The 18,246-nt window shown below is 46.4% G+C and overlaps 1 protein-coding gene across 1 annotated transcript in view; it reads left to right on the top strand.

Annotated features, from left to right (window-relative positions):
* The window catches only part of ADAMTS17 (ADAM metallopeptidase with thrombospondin type 1 motif 17), a gene marked incomplete at its 5' end in the record, with an annotated part of 284,197 nt that continues 265,951 nt past the window's right edge, over positions 1 to 18,246 (top strand). The window contains 2 exons of the mRNA XM_019637849.1: positions 1 to 327; positions 8,144 to 8,309. Coding sequence (XP_019493394.1) covers positions 1 to 327; positions 8,144 to 8,309 — 493 coding nt within the window. The remainder of the gene's footprint in view (positions 328 to 8,143; positions 8,310 to 18,246) is intronic.

Here is an 18,246-nt window from a genome sequence, read left to right as displayed (position 1 = left end):
CGGGTGCGCCCCGACGACGTGCACCTGCCGCCGCTGCCCGGCGTCCCCGGGCCCCGAAGGCGGCGGCGCCCCCGTGCGCCCCCCACCACCCCGCGCTCCCGGCCCGGCGAGCGCGCTCTGCTGCTGCACCTGCCGGCCTTCGGGCGCGACCTCTACCTGCAGCTGCGCCGCGACCTGCGCTTCCTATCCCGCGGCTTCGAGGTGGAGGAGGCGGGCGCGACCGGGCGCCGCGGACGCCCCGCTGAGCTGTGCTTCTACTCGGGCCATGTGCTAGGCCACCCCGGCTCCCTGGTCTCCATCAGCGCCTGCGGCGCCGCCGGCGGCCTGGTACTGCCTGCGTCCTCTCCGGGTCTGCCTGTCGGTCTGTCGCGGCGCAGGGGGTGGTCCCCGGGAAGGACTGGGATGGAGGTGGGGGAGCCTCAGCGGGAACCTTAGCCTCCAGGGGTGCTCTACCGCCGACTGGAGGGGGAATATGCCGCAGCCCGCCCAGTGGAGCAGGTCTAGCGGTGATTAAACCTGTCAGGCCCCTAGACTGAGAGGCGCACTTCCCCAGGTGAAGAGTACATATTTGCATATGCACAGGTGTGTGTGAGTGGCATGGGGAACACCTGTGTGTGTACATCTTCTCTCTTCTTGGGTGTGGGGATGAGGTGGTGGGCATGTACCTCCCTCCGTCCTTTTGAGTCTTTCTATGCCTGGAAAGGAAGTTTGGAGGGGTCCCCCCTCAGGCCACTAACTTACTCTAATTAGCTGAAACCTGAGACCCAGGAGGGGGAGGGTATTCCTATCCTGGTTTCCTTACACCACAAGCAGGCATTGTCTGGCACCCACTCTGGGCCAGGCCTCGGGGGTAACTTACCTTGGTGCTAAGACTCTTCCTGTCTCCAGAAGCTCCCTTGCTGTGACAGTAGCTCTTCCCCTGCCCTGCTGCATTGGAGGCACCTGTGGCAGGTGCTCTGAGGGGCAGGGGAAGTCCCTGGTGCACTCTTGCCCTGCCTGTGCTCATAGCCATTACTGGGCTGCACTGGTGCCGGACCAAATGCTTCTCGGCTTCTCCATGGTGCCCCGAGGAGCGCACATGGCTGGCAGATGGGCTGCCCCCAGCAAAGCCTGGTTGTGGGCTCTGAGCAGGAAGCACACAGTTGTTTTTCTGTCTTTTGCCATGACCGGCTGCTGGGGAAGCAGTTTCTGATATTCTTTTGTGTCTGCACACACAAAAAAACTGCTTTCCCCACCTCCACTTTAGCAGGCGCCACCATCTAGAATTCCCTAGCCCTTACCCAGGTAGTCTGCAACAAGTTGCCTAGAAAGCCTGGGGGTCCTGATTTTTAGGGGAGACTTCTGCTTTGTAGGGGACCTGTGGGGGTCATGCCCTGGGATTGACCTTCACCATTTGTCCCCTTCAGGACTCTTTTGAGTCTTGGTCAGAATGTGATCTACTTTTGCTCAGCTGGGAGACATTGGCTTCTCTGGTTAAACAAGGGTAATGGACCGGGGAGGGGGCCTGGTAGGAGCGGATGAGGAACGGAGCAGAGAATGTGGGCTGTGGGCGAGGAGGCTTAAGGTGGAGCGAGAGAGGCTCAGATCACGGCAGGACTCGGGTCAAGGCTGTATCATGTTCTGGGAGGGACTGGAAGGCCCACATCATTTTTGCTGTTTTTGCCAAACTGTTTAAAGTCTAGGTCACATCACTGTACTATACATGGAAACATCTGAATCCCATTTGCTGCGGTTTAGTGAGTTTCTGTAGAGGTCAGAGTTTATACTTCTTGGTGTAAAGTTTCCAGCGAGCAGCACTCTGCGAGGGAGCCGAGGGTGGAAATCTGGATAACATTGAGTGCTGGGCCCTCTCACAGATGGCATCTGAGCAGCGAGGGTTCACTTCAGTCCTCCGGGCTTTCAGGGCTGTCCTTCCCTCCTGCGCCATGTGAGGGCGCTGTGCTTTAGATAAAGGAACCTGGCCAAGAGGCCGAGTTCAGCGTGTGCCAGCTGCGGGTGGACCTCTAAGGCTACAGATTCTAAATTCCTGCTTAAGCAGACACTTCTGTTATTTAGTCTGCCTTGTTCATCCCTTTCGTGTGAGCTGGACATTGGACCCTTCTTCTTAGGTACACTCTGTGGAAGAAGGACTGAAGACAGGGGGAAAGAGAGAGCATGGTGGCTTGAGGTGGACCTCTTGTTTGCAAGGTGGTCCCAAAATGCACAAAGAAAACAGGTGCTTAGGCTAACCAAGTTTGCACTGCACCCCAGCTTGCTTTGGCGTTGGTTCTCAAATGTGCTTCAGGCAATTCAGGTGGGTGGTAACGTGTCAGTCTCTGTTGACTGTGGTGGAAGCACTGTGAGATGGAGATGTGGGGGGTATGTGTGTGTGTGGCAGTGTGTGTCTGTCAGGACAAGCCTGGCTACAAGGCGTGGGAGGGAAGAAACATTAAGCAGACCATTTTTGGTGGCCACACGTGGCGACATGTACAGTCATGCAGAGCAGGGGTGGGCAACTCTGTATAGGGCCAAATAGCCAGTATTTTAGGCTTTGCAGGCCGTATGGTCTCTGTCACAGCTACTCAGCACTGCCCTTTGAATGAGAAAGCAGGCATGGATGGTCAGTAAACACATGGACATGGCTGTGTTCAATAAAACTTTATTCCGATGTCGAGCTCAGTTCAATCCGGCCACATCTACAATAGCATCCTCACGGCAGTTTAGTGGAGAGGGTGGAACGCAGGGGCACACAGCCTCTGTTCCCTGACGCACGGGCTCCATGCTGTCTCCAGGGATGTTTCGTATCTATTTGAAAGGGGTGCGTGATTAGACTAGATCATTGCTGAATTGTTTAGGGGCATGAAGAGTAAATCTCGGGTTCCATCTTCCCCCTCCCCCCCAAAGCCTTGTTGGCCCGTGGGCCAAGGCATGGATGGGCTGGTGGCGCTTCCCCGCTCCATGTCTTATTTTGGAAAGCTGGGCAGGCTGGACTTTTTGCATCTACAAAGACCACAGGCTCAAGTAGTCACTGTTTTCTGTTCATGCTTCTTCATTTCATTTATGTTTCAGAGAATCCTTAGACTTAACATAGGATTTTGGAAGAGTGTCTGTAACCACATAATTTCAAAGCAGAGACGTTTGGGCACGTGAGGAAGGTATTCCCAGCCCCAAAGACTTTGCCAGTTTGGAGCAGCCGCGTCCTGTCACTAGGACCAGATCACAGAAGGCCGGCAGAATTGGAATCAGGTTAAACTGCACCAGAGGGGACACGGGAGGTGGACCTTCAAGGGATAGAGTGAATGTCGGCTTCTAAAAAGACTCTCTGTGCTGCTTGTGTGATGTGAGTGGATGAAGGGGCTGTTTTCCATCCCTGCCCACGAGGAGACGTGGACAGAGAGGAGGGGAGCAGTGGCCATTTTTCCTTAGATGAATACTAACAAGCTCTGGGTATTCTGCCTGCCAAGCCCCTTCTTGGCCGAAGCTGTGGCCTGTCAGGCGTGCGCTGTACGTGAGATGTTGGGACCAGATAGGACATCAGCAGCTCTGGGCTGCGGAAGGTTAAGTAGCCATGCGTATTTTCCAGGCCACCCCAGATGGACAGAAGGTCAGGGATGCTCCTAGCATGCCTTCTTGGGAGTCACAGCCCGTGGGCCCCTTGCTTGGCATATCGCTCATCCAGGTTGGTCACTGGGGTTGACCTGATGTCCCAGCCCACCCCGACTCTGGCTGCTCAGCCCGCTGCAGTGCCAGCAGCCATTTTGGCAGGACAGCATTGGTGGTGCTTCTTACATTCGTAGTTGGATAGTTCTTCCTCCCTACCCGCTTGGGAGCTTTTGTGGGAATGCTCACCTCTGGTCCATGCGGGAAGAAGTATAGTCCAGATAGGAATGGCGGGGGCTGAGGTCAGCTGGTCCGTGAGCGGGTGGCTTAGATTAGAAGAGTTGGGGACACCATTCTTAAGAGAGCAGCTTGCGTTTCTACAACTCCCGGGATGAAGGGAGGTCTGGGATTCTGTTGCCTCTCCCTTTAGAAGAGATATCAGACTCTCTGTTTATTGGTTGTAAAAGCACCCAGCTTTTTCATGCAGCATTCCTTGATTACATATAGAAGAGCAGGAATTACTTTCGGCAAAAAATTATATGGTATGGAGAGCATTCGGAAGGGAGCAAATAGACCAAGTGACGTTACCATACATCTGTATATTGATACAGGTGTGGGGAAGGTGCATGGTCCTCAGTGACTCATCAATTAATATTACTGAAGAACTGATCATGCGCAGCATAAATATACAGTAATACTTTGGTTTGCGAGCATAATTCGTTCTGGAAACAAACTACTCATATTGCAAGACATCGTTCATTTACCACGTTAAAGTGTATTAGAAATGTTTGCTTGTCTTGCGGAAAACTCGCAAACCACGTTACTCGCAATCCAAGGTTTTACTGTATTTGGAAAATGCAAGGCACATTTTTAAAGCTTTGCAAAAAGAAACAGTTGAGTGGAGGCTAAGGAAAGTCAGAAGGAGGGAAAGAACGGTCGTGAGGTTTGGAAGCATGGGGGAACTAAAGAGGAGAATTTGGATCAGAGATTTCTAAGGCCTCTAGCTTCCCCGCCGGAAGGGCGTTCACACGGCCTCACGGAGACTCTACACCCACCACCGCTCATGGGCGCCTGGCTGCCCGTGACCATCACCGAATGCACGTAACTAGATATCCCCATTTGAACTTTTGTTTAGTTGGCAACATTTAAAAAAAAAAAAAAAAGGAAGTATGAGATGGGATGATGAACTGAAGACATCGTAGACAGATTGCATTCTTGGAGCTTATTTCCTGAACTATGAAATGCTGCAGCTGCCTGACCTCGGCTGTGTCCAACAGGAGCCGTTTTTGCAGCCAGTACATTGGAGGGAACCAGAGGCCCCCAGTTAACCTTTCGGTGTGCGAGCTTCTGCACATGCGCATGCAGAGGCACGGTCGGTCACGCTCACGTTCTTTAGGAAATGAGACGGCTCGGCCGTCTGGGGCTGTGATCTTGGAGTGTGTCACTCACCTCCTTGAAACCTCCCTGGGTGCAGCCCTACAAGGGGTAAATAACATTGGCTGTGCATGACTGTTGATAGAATGAAATAGATAAAGTCTGTGAGATTGTTCAGTGAGAGCCTGGCACGTTAAGGCAGTGAAAACACGTCCCCTCTCTTGCCCCACAGGTTGTTTCCAGGCTTTTCCAGTTATACACCAACCGATCCATCAACACTGTTGACAAAATGATCAGATCGTTATCTCACACCTGCCGTAGGTAGGCCACTCCGGTTGGCTCCCAATAAGACTCAGAGAAATACTGTGCGGGCTCTGCCCCGGAGCGCATACAGGTCTGCACAGGAAGGAAGTGCCCGGGAGCCTGTAGGGTGGCTGAAGGGTGGGAGCAGGATTAGCCTCAGGTTCTAAGACTGAGGGGGGATGGCAAAGCCGCCAGGGCCAGGGCCTTCCCAAGATATGGGGCCCATGAGTTGACTGTGGGATGGGAGGTGATTATTTTAGGAGATGGTGGGAAGTACCCTGAGTGGACAGGTGTATGGATTAGGTAAGGCGGGGATGTGGATGCCAACCTAAGGCATTTAGAATTTACCCAAGAGCAGTGGTTCACAACCTGGAGCTGGCATCAGAGATCCCCTAAAAATTTGTCACCCTGATTGCTAGGCCCTAGTGTGGCCTGAGAGCTGGAATTTCTGGCCAACTCCCAGGTGCTGCTGCTGGTCTGAGACCACATTTTGAGGATCACTGGCCTAGAGACCATGGGGAGCTTTCCTGGCTGTTGAACAGGAGTCCCCGGGGATAGCAGTGGTGGGGGGTGGGGGTGGCAGAGGAGGAGAGGATTTGAAGGCACAAGGTGACGAGCTAGCATGTGGGTCCCTCCAAACAAGACCTTCTAAAGCAAAAACTTGCCCCAGGAGCCTGTGTATGTGTGTGTACCTATAGGATTTCTCACCAAGGTGAGAGGCTCCCTATATTGTGTCACATTAGAACTACCTGCTCACTGACCTTTTATGCCTCAACTTGTGAAGCCAACAGTAGACTGAACAAATGATACCTGGCTTTGAACATGCCAGACCCAAGGGGGGGCCTTTGACCTCCTGTAGCCCCAGCATTTCAGGAAGAGTCAGGCCCCTCCTTAGATCCAGGTGCCCCCTCCAGGCACACAGGTCTCCTGGTGTGGGCTCATCCAGGCACTGTGCCATACCTGCCACCTCTGTCTCCCCGTGGGCGTCTTCATCCACAGTCACTGAGGTGTTCCGCCCTGACGCTTTCTTTACACCCAGTGGTAGTGGGGCTCTGTATACCCTGACAGCCGCCCCACCCCCACCCCGCCTCCACTTCTTCCGTCTCCCCAAAGTATTGTAGTGAGCAAACTCGGGTTTTTAACTTCAAAGGGAGGGAAGAAAGCCATGCGTTCCCGCAGGCCGCGCATTGCCACTTTCAGACAGGTTTATTTGGGCAGTAAAACCTCTGAGTTGTTCTTGGCAGAGTTCTAATGAACTGCAAACCTTGAAATCTGCTTAGAGCAGTAAGTCCAGTCGCACCCTGTGTTCTGGGTACTAAAGTTCGTAGGCGGTCTTATTCGTTGATCTGATTTACTTTCAAAGAGGCTTGTTATCCAGGCCGCCTTTCGGGAGACAGACGGCCTGTGTCATTCGGCTTGAGTGAGGATGGAGGAACTGCTGGGCTGTGGAGAGCAGTGCTTTTCAGAGTGTGGTACCCAACCCTCAGCGTCAGTATCACGTGGGAACCTGTGAGAAGGGTGCATCCTGGGTCCCACCCAAGAGCACCACGTGATTTTGATTGGCACAGGAGTTTGAGAAGTGCGTGTTTAGTATGTCATGGCTTTTAGAAAACAGTGGTGAGAGAGAAGAAAGGATGTTTGTGGCACTGAACCTGTGCTAGCCAAAGCAGCCTGACCATCGCCCTGGGGGAGGGGCCATGGATGGTGCAGCCTGGTGCACAAACAGGGGTCTTTCCCCAGCCCTGGCCCAGTGGGGTTCCTTGTGGGAGGTCTGTCTTGTTGACATCTCATCAGGAGGAACACGAGCAGCAGGGCAAGGGGAAGGAGGGGAAGTTGTTTTAATACTGTCAGCTTTGGTTCCACGTGAGGGGTGTAGTTCTCTGCATCATATATATGTCTGTATTTTTAGGCTTAATAGTCACTCTCTGCAAGTGACAAATTGAAATCCTAGTTCTTAAATTTTTCACTCAGTTTGCAAATCATGGTCTGTGGATCATCTAGCACGTTTTTGCAATCTCTTTTCAGGAGGTGTTGGATAATATTTTGGCTCCATTTACAACTTTGGTGATTAACAAACTTTGAAACCCTTCAAAATGCGTTTAGAAATTTAACATGCTGTTTGATTTTCAGGTTCTTTAGTGGTCTGATTAAAATAACAAACTCTTTGCAAGCACTTAAGTGATTCTTATAAACCTAATAAGTTAGGCTTATAAACATGGAAAGTCTGAAGTTCTCTTATACGTTCTAAGGCTGCTTGTAAACTTAAGAAGATTTAAAAATCACAAGTCTAAATTAACGATGCACTTTAAATTAGAATTACAAATCTAATCCATCGGATACTTTGCCACCATGCTCTCTTAAACGCTGCAAGCTTTGAAAAAAAGGACAACTCCCCTATCATCAAACTAGTGATAGTATAGGTCTGACTGACTCCATCTGTGTTTAATTCTAAATATCACCTGAGAGAGATACCTTTTCCCGTAAGGATATAATTGTCATTTGTTCCCAACACATTTGGGGTAACCTCCTCAGGTGGACTTTTGGAGGGCTGATTTTAAAAATCAAGTTTGTTTTTATGAATAATAAAGTCATACATCTTCTTTGGAAGCAAAGCTGGAAAATGAATGCTGTTGCCTATATTGTTGTACTCCAATCCCCCACCACCACACACACATACACCTGGTGTCTCTTTCCCCAACACAGCTGCTGGTGGGATGTTTCCGGTCACACAGAAGCTCATTCTTGGGCTCCGTGCATCGGGGCGCCCTGTGAAGAGAAAGCCCGGATGTGGGAAGCAGGCGGCCTTGCTGCCCCTTGGGCTGTTGGGGTTGCGGGCGCGTGTGAATGAGGGTGACCGACGGTGGTCGCTTTTCCTTTTTCTGGGCAGGTCGGCCTCATCCAGCTTGGGCAGCAGCAGGTGTTGATCCAGCCTCTCAACAGCTCGCAGGGCTCGCTCAGCGGACAAGAACACCTGATCAGGCGCAGATGGTCCTTGACACCCAGCCCCTCCACGGAGGCCCCGGTCCCTGGGCCGCTCTGCCAGGTGCTCACAGGTGAGTCTGGGGAACAGCACAACCGATGCACAGCACACGCCCATCTGGCGCCGCTGCACCCCCCAGAACCGCACCCCCTTCCCCCCTCCAATGCTCTAACGTCCTGTGAGCAAGTTCCTGAGGCTCCCTGTATTTTTGAAAGCTTTTTTTAAAATTGCAATTAAGGCCCCTTCCGTTTCCTTTCTATGTGGATTAGTATCAGCATTTCACATGGAGCAGCGCTTTGAAAAAGGCGTCTCCAGAAGGAACCTGTCATTAGGGCAGCGTCTCCGTGTTAGAGACCAGGAGCAAGTTGAGGCCTGAGCAACCTCGATGGCTTATTGTTACCAAGCCCCAGGCTCGTGGCAGAGCTCGGATGAGGACCTGTTTCCCTCTGCACCTGAGCCAGAGCTCGCCTTTCTAAGACAGTGGTCCTGAGTCCTGGCTGCACTAATTAGAGTTGCCTGGAGGCGGGGACCTACAAAGCTGTGGTTCTCAAAGTGTGGCCCCTGGGCCGGCAGCAGCAACGTCGTGCTGTGTCACTAGCGGCCTGCCTGCGCGTGTCCCCTGTGAAGACAGGTGGCCTGCTGCCCTCCAGTGGCATTTCCTTCCCTGGGGAGTACATGGGACCCTGTGGCTGACCTTTGGGAGTTGTTGAAAGACTGTGTAAAAATACACTGTATCTTGGTTGGTATGCCAGTGACCTTGGAAATAAGTCAATTGTATGACTCTCATTTAGAACAACTTTGTTATTTAGAAATGAGCCTTGCAGCCTGGCTCAGCTATTTCTTGCAGTCCTGATTGGGACAGGCGGTTCCCCTCCTCCTCCCCTCACCCCCCTCACTAGTCTGAGGGAGGCATGCGGGGTGATTTTGCTGGATCAAGGCCACCTCTGCAAACCCAGGAGAGCTCCGAGTGGTATATGGAGAGAGCATGCCACCTTGCTTTGGGGTTTTGCTCTGTTTCTTCCTGCACCCTTACAAAATCAGGGAAGACAGACCTTGGTATAAAAAGACTAGTAACTAAAAAAACACCCGTTCGTAGGAAGCAGGGGTTTCAGTGAGCATCCCAGTTGGGTGTGTGTGCGGGCTTGTGGTTGGTGTGTTATTTTAGATGCTGGCCGTCTGACCGTGTCTAGGTCAGTCTTGGTGGATCCTTTGTTCTTTATCTGCTTTCAACGTAAATGACTGTTGGTCATTCTAAATCTTTGGGCATGTTCCGTAGCTGCTCCAAACATATGGTCACTCTACGCCAGTGGTTCTCAGTGCAGGCTGTCCATGGGTGTCCCCTGGGGAGCCTAACAACTACTCCCGCCTGGGTCCCACCCCCAGAGAGCTGCTCTAGTTGGTCTTGGGGGCAGTCTGGGCATCTGGTGACTTTAAACCTCGCCACATGGTTCTAAACTTCAGCTGGAGCCGAGAGCCACTTGGCTAAGGAGTCTAAAACCTGTGGGCCACTGGAAGTGGCTTTCTCAGGTGAGAACCACCAAGCAGGTCCCAACTGTGAAATCCAAGGGCAAGTATATTTTAGTTTCAAACCAGCGCTCATCAGCTGCTCATCAGCCACCAGAAACCCAGGGTGCTTGTGGACAGGGTCATGGAATGTCTCATTACCAGCTGCCCTCCTTTCCAGGGCTGTGATACCATGGGCTGCTGACAGAATGATAAACTGTGCTGGTGTTTGCATTTTTGTCTCGGAGGCTGGTGTCAAGGCACCCTTTCGATAGACTGTTTAGCCTATGAGGAAGGAAATGAAACTATAACAAAGCCAGGGTGGGGAGGATTTGATGGAAACTCAGTTTACACAAGCGCAGCCATGCAAGGGTGCAGAGAAATTTCTGAATTTGCTTAAGAAATGATCTCCCCTTCCTTGCCCCCAAAAGCTCACATCAACATGCTTCTCGGTGTGTGAAGGTGGTGCCAATTCCCACTGTGTCCTGGGTATGAGCACAGACACTGGAGAAAGGTCCATCTCGTGTCCAGTCCTTCTTGCTCTGCATGAAGTCCCCATGACCTTGGTGGCTGTGTTGAGAAAGACAATGAACCTCTTCGTAGGCTCAGCTAATGAGCCGTCGATGAGGTGCTATCTAGTGTGGATTAACTTGCAAACACTGGGAGCTTAGAAATTGGGAACATTAATTTACTGGGACCCCAGCAAAATACATGGTTGAAGTTTCCTGGAAAGATTAAACAGATGAATCAAAGATTTCCCATGGGAGCTGCTTCTTTATGGCTGAACAGGTGGCCGTAGGTGTCCCTGTGCATGCCTTGTCCTTAAGTTTGTGTTACCCTGACCTTGGACATGGCCTGGGAGTAGCCGGCTGGCTCAGGCAGGGTGGGAAGAATCTGTGACTCCTCCTCCTCCCTGAAGCATGCAGTTTACCTGAACGTTGGGCGAGGTAAGCCACCTCCTCCAGGGCAGACCACCGAGAAGGAACTGCTGCCTTCTCTTGGGGCCTCCTGAGCTTGAATTTCCAGCAGTTCTTGGGGCCCCCAGAGAGGGGACAGGCTGATCCTATTTCCTTTATAGCTCCTTATTTTTAGGACCTTATAAACTGATTCATAAAATATCACTCCAGTTTGGAAGGTTAAAACTTGGCATGAAAATATGGAGTCTGTGAGCGTTCCCTGTTTTTTTTTTTTGGGGGGGGTAAAAGCATGAGTTTTTAAAGGTTTTTTGGGATACTCTCAAATAAAAGGGTACTTTGTGTATTTTGAAGTGTTTTTCAATTTTTAAGTGGTTATTTTTACTTCAAAACGTTTTGTCTGTCTTCGATGCTTCTTTTAATCTCAGATTCAGTTTAGAATCATCTCACTAGCATTTTCATGGTCTCTGCTAACAATTTGAATCTCTCTGTCTTGTCCTTCTTCAGCATGGTAGATATGCCATGTAATGGTTGAGGTAGATGGTAAAATAATAAACTAATTTATGGTGAGGCACTTTCAAAATAGGAATTCGCCAGTGTTTTGAGTGGTGCTGATGGGCTCCTTAGAACACACCCCACAAAGGCCCCTGTGAAGACACAACGGTCTACTTTATAGTTTAAGTTCTCTAATGATTGTTTGAAAAATAATTGGAGTTATTTTATAGTATTGTCTGGTTCACTCATAGCATTATGAAGTTAATTTAGTCAGTAGTTAGAGGATACCATGACTATTCCGAAATTGTGTATTGCTCATTATGCAAGAATTTGCATGATTAATTTGTGTATATACTCTATAGTAAATAATTGTTTGGGGCTTGTGCTTTGTATCCACTACGCCTCATTTGGTTGGAAATGACAGAAATCAAACTGGCTTAAACACTAATGATGTCACTGTCACGGGCTTGTGGACCTGAGGTGAGGCTTGGCCAGCCTGGGCTTCTCCGCAGTTCTTTGTGTGACAGCTTTGTCCTCAGCTGGCGTCTCTAGAGGTGAGGAAGAGGCAGCAGGGCTGAGGAGATTAACTCTTGGTTTAATCAGGAGCTGAGGCGAGTTAGCTTGGATTGCAGCTTTAATTTCTTTCAGCTCACCACTGGTTTCAGTATCTTCAGGCAGGATACGAAGAGCTCAGGTCTCAGCCCCCACATGACAACGGAGATGTCACTCTGCCCTCCATCCCAGTCTCCACTTCCTGCCAGCCACCACACACTTGGTAAAAATCTGGTGGCACAGATTCAGAGCAGCTTTAATCCAGGTCTCATCCATCATTACAGCACACAGGGTGGATGAAACTTTGGCTGGCTCCTTCCAACTTCCACACAATTTTTCATCAGATGCTGATTAGCTCCTTGTCCAACCTGGGCCCCAGAAAGTGGCTGCTGGGTTTTGCTTACTTAGGAAAGGCCCAGTCCCTCTGAAATTTGGTTTCTCTCAACTTCTTTGAGACTTCAGCTTTCCAGTGGATTAAAAAAAAGAAAGAAGAGATTATTTCTCACCGTTCTGGGGGCTAGAAGTCCAAAATCAAGGTGTCGGCAGGGTAGGTTTCTTCTGAGGCCTCTCTCCTTCACTTCTAGATGGCCATCTTCTCTCTGTCCTCACATGGTCTTCCTCCTGTGCATGTCTGTGTCCTAATCCCCTCTTCTTATAAGGACACACAGTCAGATAGGATTATGGTTCACCCTAGTGACTTACCTTAGTTACCTCAATAAATAACCTATCTCCAAGCCATCCCATTTTAGGGGACTGGTGATTATATTACACTGTTCAGCCCTTAACAGCCTGTTTTCCCATCTGAGAAAACACTGACATGATCATTCTGGGCTTGTCCGCTTCTCATGGTTATTGCTGTATATATACACACATAGGAGGGGTGTCCCAGCCACATTGGGTCAGGAGGACATGTTCATGAGAACACTCACAAATGCCTAACAGGTGAAAAACAAACTCAGAGGAAATTAGAAGTGGGCCCACTAAAGGGACTCTTTCTAGAAGAATAGCTATCATAGGTGGATTGCCATTTGTTTTGTTTTTTCTTGATCATATTAAAGGAGCAGTATAACCTCAGACAACTCAGAAAGGACTGAGCCCCTCTGAGCTTCAATTTCATCATCTTCAGCAGAGTACTATCATCTACCTCTTGGGGATTGTGTGAGCTTTAAATGAGATAGTACATACCTGTCCCTTAGCAGCTAACAAATATTAGCTATTGTTGCAGCTTCTGTGATTGTAATTATTATTATTTGTACCCCCATTCTTTATTATCTGGGGAACCCTTCAATGCCCTCATTCTGTAGTAAGCAGGAGAGAAAGAGAAACTGTAATGAGCACTGAGCTGGGAGCTGAAGGCTCTCATTATTTTCTAATCCATCATTCTTGCCTCTTGAGCAAATCCATAATGCAATCAAGGAATCTTAGTGTTTCTAGACCAGAAGTTACACTTAAGGGTCGCATGTTTCCATTTTCCCTCATTTTTGTTTATTTAGTTGTCAAGCGTTCCTTGGCCTTCTAGACTCAGGGCACACTGTGATGAGTGTGACACAGCATGGTCCGTCCCCCAGGAAGCTAGTTTGGTGGGAGAGACAGACAGTGAAGAAGTAAACAAATGTAGCCAGTATAAAATATTTCTAGTTATGAAATATTTAAAACAGGAAAACCCCTATGAAACAAAACAAAAGCCAGAAGCTACCTACCCATTACTCAGACTTAACCCATGTTAAGATCTGGCCATATCTGCTTAAGGACTTGTTTCTTTTTTGAGAGACATTAACACTTATGAATATGACTTGAGTATCCTTCCACCCCATCCCTTATCATCCCTTTAACTTACTCCCCAGGTGAAACCACCACCCTGAGATTGGTGTGAATCCTTCCTATGGTTTTTAAACTGTTATAACATTTGTGTTATGTAGTCATAAACTGTATATTGTGTTATCTTGTATGTTTAAAATTTACATAAATGGTTTTGTATTGTGCAACTTGCATTTATCACAATAATGTTTTCCAAGTTTATCCATGTTAATGAATGCAAATCTAGTTCATTAATTTTAATTGTAGAGGTTTGTCTATTAATCTTTCAAGGCCCTAGCTTTGGTTTAATTTTTTTCTTTTGTACTACTTTTTGTCTCCCATTTCTTTAATTTCTATTTCTGTTTTTCTTATTCCTTCTTTTTAATATTCTGCAGATTTACTCCTGTTGCTTTTTCCTAACTTCTTGAGTAAAATACTTAGCTCATTAAACTTTACTCTTTCTTCATTTTAATGTATATGGGTATATTTAAGGCTCTACATTTTTCTGTTAGCACACCTTTAATTGAATACAAATCTTGATATGTAATATTTTCAGTATCCAGTTTTAAATATTTTCCAATTTCCATAATAATTTTTTTTTTCTAAAGAAGCAGTACAACATACTAGTTAAGAATTTACAGATAGGCCTACTGGGTTTGAATTTCTGACTCCACCACCTTCTGGCCTGAGTGACCTTGAGTAATTTAACCCTTTTGTGCCTTAGTTTCTTTATTGACAAAAATGGTGATAATTGCATGTACTTTATAAAATTAAGATGATTATATAAGTTAATATATATAAAGCACATATAACAATGTATGGCACAAAGTATTCTATAGTAAGTCCTCACTTAATGTCATTTATAGCAAAATGATGTGTAACAAAACCATTTTTATCGCAGGCTAATTGATATAAACAAGAGTTAATTTTCTGCAGCATCTCATCAACGTTATAATGAAATAACATTGAAATGTTATTCTAGGATGTGCTGTATATTGTTATCTATTATACCTATAAATTATTTGAATTTTTATAATTTTTCATCATTTTTTTTGCCATCTTTCACAAATGATTTATAATTCTATATATAGTGATTAGAGAATGTGGACCATATGATGTTTTCATTGGTTCTTTTTTTATAGTGTCACTATCTCTGCTGAGATTTCCTATCTTTTCATTCATCACGAGCATACTTTCCTGTAAGTCTTTAGGCATAGTGATAACCGTTGCTTTTAAATTCTTGTCTGCTCTTTGACATCTGGGTTACCTTTTCTGTTGTCTTCATTTATTGTCTTTTGTCTTGAAAATGGGTCACATTTTCTTAGATATTCAAATGTGAAGTAATTTTGGATTGTGTTCTGGATATTGTAAATGTAATATTGTGAAGACTGCGGATTCTGTTTCTCTGCAGTATTTTAGCCGGCAGTTAATTTGATTAGACTCAAACTGAAAAAATTGTCTCTTGGGAAGCATCCTTTTTTTATCCTTGGCTAGAGTGTGTTCCATGTAGAGTTTATCCAGAGGTTTGGATAGAATTGATATACAGAATTTTGGGGTCTCCCTTTTTGGATCTCGCTTTCCCAAATGTCCCCACTTGTCTTCCAGCCACTTTGTTGCTCTGAACTCTGTCCTTTGGTTCTTCAGGCCTGAAGATAGCAGGCTTTTTATTGGCGTATAAGTCATCCTGTATAGCACTGACTAGGCCTGCTTTCAGCTCCCTGTGCTGTTCTTTTATTCCAAGCATTGACTCCTTCCCCAAAGCCCCCCAAATCTTCCTGCACCGGTTCACTTTCCAGTCCTTCAGTCATTGGAGTTTTGTATTTTGTTCAAGTTTATAGTTGCTATCTATAGGAAGTTTAGGTCTATTAGCAGCTGGTTGGCCATACTGCAGTCCATATGATATTGATTCTTTGTTAACAGCTGAGATTTGCGCTGTGGTTTAGAAAATAGGCATTTTTGTTTTAATAAATGTTTTATGGGTACAGTAAGTGAATATGTATTCTTCAGTTGTTGTGAACAGTGTCTTGTATATGTTTATGAGCTCAGACTGTTGTGATATCAAAATCATTCATATCCTCATTATTGTTGGCATGCTTGATTTATTTGTTTTAATTAGAGGCCTGTTAATATCATATAACTTATTGTAGTTTGGCTTATTTCACCTTTTAATTCTATCAATTTTTGCTTTATAGGTTACAAAGCAGTATAGTTTGGTGTATACAGGTCTAGGAGCCATATTCCTGGTGAATTATTTCTTTTATTACCACGTAATGGGCCATTCTTTTTAACCCTGGTAAAGCTTTTGGCCTTCTGTTTTCATCTAACATTAGTATAGTCAGTCAGTTTTTATTTTGGTGAATATTTGCCTAATATTGCTTTTTTGGTAGTTTTATTCTTAATCCTTCTCAATCATGATGTTTTATATGTTTCTTAAAAGTAATATGTATCTGAATTTAAAAAAATGTCTAATTGGAGAATATCTGTCTTTTCATTGGCAAAGTTAGTATTTTTGGGTTTATGGTGTTACTGATAGAATTACATTTATTTCTGCCACCTTCTATTTGTTTTCTATTGACAATACCATGCTTTTTCTTTGCTTCTGTTTCTTTTTGTCTTTCTTTCTTTCATCAGTTTCATCAGATTTCTTTATTTTCCCCTTCTTCTACTCATGTAGAAGTTTTATAGTCTACTCAATTTTTTTGTTGTTACCTTAAAATTAAAAAAATATATTTGTCCCAAGGAAGTCTAAAGGTAACAGATAGCTTTCATTCATAATACAAGAGTCTTCAAATGCTTCAACTTTCATTTTTCATGTTATTTTAGTCTTAATTTTGTTTTTGTCCCCTCCCATTTAATTATCATTATTATATATTTTTAAAAGTTAGAATTATTCAGATTTATTTACCAGCTTATTCGCTCAATATTATTTCTTGCAATCCTCTTCTCTGTGTTTAATGTTCTTTTTTTTTTTTTTTTTAAAGATTTTATTGGGGAATTGGGGGATGGGAACAGTGCTGGGGAATGGGAGGAAGGGGAACAGACAAGTTGCTGTCCTTTGTGTTCTTCAGTCTAGTTTTGGAGGACGTGGCTTCACTGGCCCATGTTGGTATTATCATTGTGCTCTTCCCGGGTGAGGCAGATCTGTCGCCGGCCTCTGGGCAGCCGCTCACGGCAGCTCACGGCAGCTCACACCGGCTGCTAGCTGCTCACACTGGCTGCCAGCCACACACGATAGCTTATGGCAGCCCACTGTAGCTTCACTGCAGCCTACGCCATCGCCGGCGACTCACAGCAGCTTAGCCCTAGGTTGAGCTGTTGTTCAGCATCTTAGCTGTAGAGGGTGCAGTGTCACTGGCCCTCATATGTGGGATCCGAACCGGGGCCCTGCTGCTCAGAGCTGGCGTCCCAAGCCAGTTCTGAACCAACGTGCCACTCGGCCCACCCTTAATGTTCTTCTTAAAGAACATTTTTAATCAGAGTTTATGGGTGGTTAAGTTATTATCTTTGCTTTTCTAAAATTGTCTTTATTTCACCCATACTCTTAATGATGACCTAGCTGACTATAGATTTCTAGATTGAATCTTATCTTTTCTTATCACTTTGAAGATATTATTCCACTCTCTTCTGACTTCTGTTTTTGCTACAAAAGGTCTTCTATCTACTTGATTTTAGGTTCAATGTAAATAATCTCTCTTTTCCCTGCAGATTTAAAAAAATGTTACCATTTTTGTGTTCTATAGTGTATCTATGGTGGATTTCCCATATCTAGCCCATTTGGGACTCACTGTGATTTCCTGATGAGAGGATTCATGACTTCTGTCAATTCTGAAAAAGCTACCTCCATCTCACTGAGAAGTGCCTCTCCCCATTATCTGCAACCCGCCCTGGGACTCCCTAGTCAATAGATGTAGGCCTCCCTATTCTTTCCTCCATGTTTTGTAACTTCTTTGTATATGTTTGGTCTCCTTATCTCTAGATTCTGTATTCTGGATAATTTCTTCTCATTGATCTTCCTGTTTACCAGATTTCTCTTAAACTGGGTCTAATCTCCATTTACTCTGTCTACTGAGTTTTTTATTTTAGTGATTATAACCTATGCTTTAGAAGTGATATTTGATTAGTTTTCAAGTCTGGCTGTCCTTTTTATAGTGTCCTGTTCTTTCATTACGATTTACCCTTTTCTTTATCTCCATGGTTCTTTTTTTATTTTTATTTTTTTAAAGATTTTATTGGGGTATTGGGGAAGGGAACAGTATTGGGGAATTGGAAAGGGGAACATTGTGTTTTTCCCAGGACCCATTGGCTCCAAGTCAAGTTGTTGTTCTTCAATCTTAGTTGTGGAGGGTGCAGCTCAGCTCTAAGCCCAGTCACCGCTTTCAATCTAGTTGTGGGGGGACACGGAGATGGGGGCACAGCCCACCATCCCATGCGGGAGTTGAATCAGCAACCTTGTTGTTAGAATCACACGCTCTCACCAGCTGAGCCATCCGGCCACCCATTGGCAGCTCAGTGGCAGTTCAGCTCGGGCACAGCTCACTGGCCCATGTGGGAATCGAACCGGCAATGCTGCTGCTCAGAGCTCGTGCTCTAACCAACTGAGCCACCCAGCCGGCCCTCTTTTTGGTTCTCCTCAGCATAATTATTTGAAGCCTTTTTTGAATTATTCCACTTGCTGAATTGCTTAGGGTGCTGATCTTCCTGTTTATTGTGTCTGCTCACTCTCCCTTACACTAGACCATTTTCTTGTAT

This window comes from Hipposideros armiger, unplaced genomic scaffold, assembly GCF_001890085.2.
Source record: "Hipposideros armiger isolate ML-2016 unplaced genomic scaffold, ASM189008v1 scaffold_35, whole genome shotgun sequence".
Lineage (NCBI taxonomy): Eukaryota > Metazoa > Chordata > Mammalia > Chiroptera > Hipposideridae > Hipposideros > Hipposideros armiger.
Note: the sequence above shows the minus strand (reverse complement) of the source record. Positions and strands in the feature narration are given on the sequence as shown.